At 42.1% G+C, this 5,084-nt stretch overlaps 1 protein-coding gene across 1 annotated transcript; it reads right to left on the bottom strand.

The window, feature by feature from the left end:
* LOC113076065 (peptidyl-prolyl cis-trans isomerase FKBP3-like) lies at nt 1–4,733 on the bottom strand. The gene is made up of 7 exons (XM_026248726.1): nt 4,577–4,733; nt 3,820–3,921; nt 3,657–3,755; nt 3,441–3,576; nt 1,119–1,186; nt 247–344; nt 1–170 (listed from the first exon to the last, which is right to left on the bottom strand). Exons 1-7 carry the CDS (start codon nt 4,682–4,684, stop codon nt 116–118), a joined length of 666 nt encoding a protein of 221 aa, XP_026104511.1. The 5' UTR covers nt 4,685–4,733; the 3' UTR covers nt 1–115.
* Between the last annotated feature and the right edge of the window lie 351 nt (nt 4,734–5,084).

Consider the following 5,084-nt stretch of genomic DNA (forward strand, 5'->3'; position numbering starts at 1 on the left):
GGTTTGTTCAGGGTTTGTCTTTTATTGGAACTTTACAATCATGCAAAAATAGTCAGAAAAGTTTTCCTGTCAGACTGAAGAATCTCCATCATGATGTAATGAACAGCTTCATCCATCAATCGATGGAGACGAGCTCCACCTCAAAGATCAGCTTGGCGTTGGGAGGGATTCTGAGAGGAAGGTTAAGGCAGGAGAACGTCTCAGACACACACACACACACACACACACACAGATACTGAAGGATACTTGGAGTCAGGAAGGCCTTTCCTCCCATAAGCCCATTCAGCTTCGATCTCCAGCCGCGCCGTCTCGCCTTTACTCATCACCAGCAGCCCTTCATCCCACTGTACACACACGCGCGCGCGTCAACGACACACAACCATCACACCCCTCTAAAGTACTAAAAACGATAAATGATAATATAAAATCTAAAAATAATAAATCAACTGATAATAAAAAATCTTATTCAAAAACTACAGAAGTTAAAAAGAATTATATAAATGACGAAACAAAACTTTTAACAAATGAAAACAAAATATAAAAATCAAATCTAACTTCAAATTTATAAAAAAACTATACAGACATATACAAATAAAAAGGATCAAAACAGCTAAATTACTAAACCTTTAAAATTAAATTAGAATATAAAAAATCTTGTAGAAAAATACTAAATTAATAAAAATAGGAAATATAAAACTTAAACTAGACTTGTACTAGAATATACTACATACATTTAACTAAAATGAATATATATGAATATATATATATATATATATATATATATATATCATATAATTTAAATTAAATTATAGCTAAAATACTAAACTTTAAAATGAAAATAGAATACAAAAATAATGTAGTTAGAAAAATAAAAACTAATTACATAGTTAAAATGACAAAAAAACTAAATTACTAAAACTAATTAAAATGAAAACTATAAAAAAAGCATAGTAACTAAAAACTAAATTACTTTTTTTATTAAATTGATAACAGACTTTTAAAATAAAATAAATTATAAAACTTAATTCAAAGCTGTATAGACTTTAAAAAGGCAAATACTAAAGATAAAATAATAATAATTAAACTACTAAATGATAAGAGAGTATGAAGTGCTGTACCCCTCGGATCACTCGCCCCATCCCAACCTTGAAGCTCAGAGGTTTGGTCTGCTTCTTCTTCTTTGCAGCTGAAAAACAAAAATCAAATAAAAGAGCATTTATACTAACTATCATCTGATTACCCAACAAAAAACAGATTTAGCTTATGGTGAATTATATATTTAATATTAAATATAATTTTTAATATGTTTTAAAGGAGTCCCATTTTCCACAAGTTTATTTGTTTCTTTAGGGTCATCATGAAATGTCTGTAACATACTCTGCGTAAAATTCCTCAATAATCGTGTAAAACTACACCCCCGTCAAAAGCAGCTTTGCTAGTTCCGGTGCAAGTCTCTTTAAATGATAATGAGCTCTGCTGACCCCGCCCCTCTCTTCCATAGCGATTTCAAATAATCATGAGAAATATAAAGTTTGGGACATGCTTCTTCTAAAGGTGTGTTAAGGTTAGCGCGTCGTGTGTGTGTGTGTCGAGGTTAGCGTGTCGTGTGTGTGTGTGTGTCGAGGTTAGCGTGTCGTGTGTGTGTGTCGAGATTAGCGTGTCGTGTGTGTGTGTCGAGATTAGCGTGTCGTGTGTGTGTCGTTGTTAGCGTGTGTGTGTGTGTCGAGGTTAACATGTGTGTGTGTGTGTCGAGGTTAGCGCGTCGTGTGTGTGTTGTTAGCGCGTCGTGTGTCTTGTTGAGGTTAGCGCGTCGTGTGTCTTGTTGAGGTTAGCGCGTCGTGTGTCTTGTTGAGGTTAGCGCGTCGTGTGTCTTGTTGAGGTTAGCGCGTCGTGTGTCTTGTTGAGGTTAGCGCGTCGTGTGTCTTGTTGAGGTTAGCGCGTCGTGTGTTGTTGAGGTTAGCGCGTCGTGTGTCTTGTTGAGGTTAGCGCGTCGTGTGTTGTTGAGGTTAGCGCGTCGTGTGTGTTGTTGAGGTTAGCGCGTCGTGGGTCTTGTTGAGGTTAGCGCGTCGTGGGTCTTGTTGAGGTTAGCGCGTCGTGGGTCTTGTTGAGGTTAGCGCGTCGTGGGTCTTGTTGAGGTTAGCGCGTCGTGGGTCTTGTTGAGGTTAGCGCGTCGTGGGTCTTGTTGAGGTTAGCGCGTCGTGGGTCTTGTTGAGGTTAGCGCGTCGTGTGTGTTGTTGAGGTTAGCGCGTCGTGTGTGTTGTTGAGGTTAGCGCGTCGTGTGTCTTGGGTTAGCGCGTCGTGTGTCTTGTTGAGGTTAGCGCGTCGTGTGTCTTGTTGAGGTTAGCGCGTCGTGGGTCTTGTTGAGGTTAGCGCGTCGTGTGTCTTGTTGAGGTTAGCGCGTCGTGTGTCTTGTTGAGGTTAGCGCGTCGTGGGTCTTGTTGAGGTTAGCGCGTCGTGGGTCTTGTTGAGGTTAGCGCGTCGTGGGTCTTGTTGAGGTTAGCGCGTCGTGTGTCTTGTTGAGGTTAGCGCGTCGTGTGTCTTGTTGAGGTTAGCGCGTCGTGGGTCTTGTTGAGGTTAGCGCGTCGTGTGTCTTGTTGAGGTTAGCGCGTCGTGTGTCTTGTTGAGGTTAGCGCGTCGTGTGTCTTGTTGAGGTTAGCGCGTCGTGGGTCTTGTTGAGGTTAGCGCGTCGTGTGTGTTGTTGAGGTTAGCGCGTCGTGGGTCTTGTTGAAGTTAGCGCGTCGTGGGTCTTGTTGAGGTTAGCGCGTCGTGGGTCTTGTTGAGGTTAGCGCGTCGTGGGTCTTGTTGAGGTTAGCGCGTCGTGGGTCTTGTTGAGGTTAGCGCGTCGTGGGTCTTGTTGAGGTTAGCGCGTCGTGTGTCTTGTTGAGGTTAGCGCGTCGTGTGTCTTGTTGAGGTTAGCGCGTCGTGTGTCTTGTTGAGGTTAGCGCGTCGTGTGTGTTGTTGAGGTTAGCGCGTCGTGTGTGTTGTTGAGGTTAGCGCGTCGTGTGTCTTGTTGAGGTTAGCGCGTCGTGTGTGTTGTTGAGGTTAGCGCGTCGTGTGTCTTGTTGAGGTTAGCGCGTCGTGTGTCTTGTTGAGGTTAGCGCGTCGTGGGTCTTGTTGAGGTTAGCGCGTCGTGTGTCTTGTTGAGGTTAGCGCGTCGTGGGTCTTGTTGAGGTTAGCGCGTCGTGTGTCTTGTTGAGGTTAGCGCGTCGTGTGTGTTGTTGAGGTTAACGCGTCGTGTGTCTTGTTGAGGTTAACGCGTCGTGTGTCTTGTTGAGGTTAGCGTGTCGTGTGTGTTGTTGAGGTTAATGCGTCGTGTGTCTTGTTGAGGTTAGCGCGTCGTGTGTCTTGTTGAGGTTAGCGTGTCGTGTGTGTTGTTGAGGTTAGCGCGTCGCGTGTCTTGTTGAGGTTAGCGTGGCATATGTGTTGCACGCGTGTCTCACTAGCAGGGATGTTGCTGTCGAACACAGTCCCGTCCTCCAGTGTCCCCGTGTACCAGCAGCTCACAGTGTCTCCTTTCTTGGGGAAGTTAGTCTTGTCTCCTTTCTTCAGGATGGTCTTTGTGAACTTCGGAGGCCCCTGAAGATCAACCAACCAACAATCAATTATTGACAAGTGACGAGTGAACAGGAGAAAGGTTCTAATGATGCTTGTCGTACCTCATCCACTGGCTCCATCTTGATCTCTTTGGGAATATCACTGATTTTAGCAGCTTGAACCTTTTCAGTCACGGCATCCACGTCTGTGCCCTTAAACCTCTGAGAAAAACACAGCAATCATGGAAATATAATTCACATGCACAAAGCTGAGTGTGTTTGTTACCTTGCTCTCAAACAGCTGGTTATACGCCTCGATGAGCTGCTCTTTCTTGGCTGTTTTTGCCACATTCTTGATGTTTCCAAGAAGTTTGTGTTCAGATAGAAACTGGAAATAAAGAAAATAAAAAGAACTTTGAGAAAAATGATGACAGATGAATTAAACCTGTGTTTTGAGCAGTGTAGAGTAGCGCTTGTTGTTTGTCGTTTCTCGGTTCACAAATGCAGATTTTATGTTTACGCAGGGCGATATGCAAAGCAACATGTAAAAAGACAGTATAAGTCATAATAATCAGTAATTATGTCCACACTGGATCCAACAACTGCCTCGTTTGTACTGGGTTTTACACAGCATCACAGTATGGTGAGTGGCATAACATTTCCGTCACACGCTTGAGGTATTAAGCCAATCACAACGCACTGGATAGCTGGCCAATCAGAGCACACCTAGCTTTTCCGAACGATGAGCTTTGTAAAAATCCACGTGTTTCAAAAGGCGGGGCTTAGAGGAGAAACAATAATTTACCGCATGTGGAAAATAATGTTTTTTTTTTTACCTTAAACCGCATAAACACATTGCATAACACCAACAACACAAAATAATGTTATTTTTAGCAACGTCACACGACCCCTTTAATTCAAACGACATAAACGCATGAGTATATTCACAGATGTGACGCATGCGCTTTTGCGGCGTGACTCCGTGACTCTGAGCGTCACACCGGGAGCTTTTAGCGGTGAATGCGGTAGAAGTGTAACGCTACCGAGTGCGCTGCGTTCTCCTGGATGAATGTGATCAGCTCTCTTTTCGGTATTTCTTCACTCTTGAGCTGCTCGTCGCTCCACGCTCGTTCTGGATCCGCCGCCATCATGAACAGCACGTGCCGGTGAACAGCCAATCAGCGCTCAGCGCGTCTTAAAGGAACAGCGGCAGTCAGAGCTGCGTAGACCCTTCTCCATTATTCTCCACTGTTACCATGGTTACCTTGTATCCACTGATCTAGATCAGTGTTTGTATCCTATTTTATTTGCAATTATATTATTAATTATTAATAAATAAATCTATACGTGCAGTTAACATATTAATAAATTTAATAAACGAAAATAATATATATATGATTAAATAAAGTATATTATTTAATGTATTGCATTCATATTTATATCATTTTACTTATTTAAATATAATGTATTATTATTATTATTATATATAATATGTATTAATATATCAAATATGAATGTAATAACATACACATTAATTTGAATATATACAAT

The sequence above is a fragment of the Carassius auratus genome, unplaced genomic scaffold, assembly GCF_003368295.1.
Source record: "Carassius auratus strain Wakin unplaced genomic scaffold, ASM336829v1 scaf_tig00018493, whole genome shotgun sequence".
Classification (NCBI taxonomy): Eukaryota; Metazoa; Chordata; class Actinopteri; order Cypriniformes; family Cyprinidae; genus Carassius; species Carassius auratus.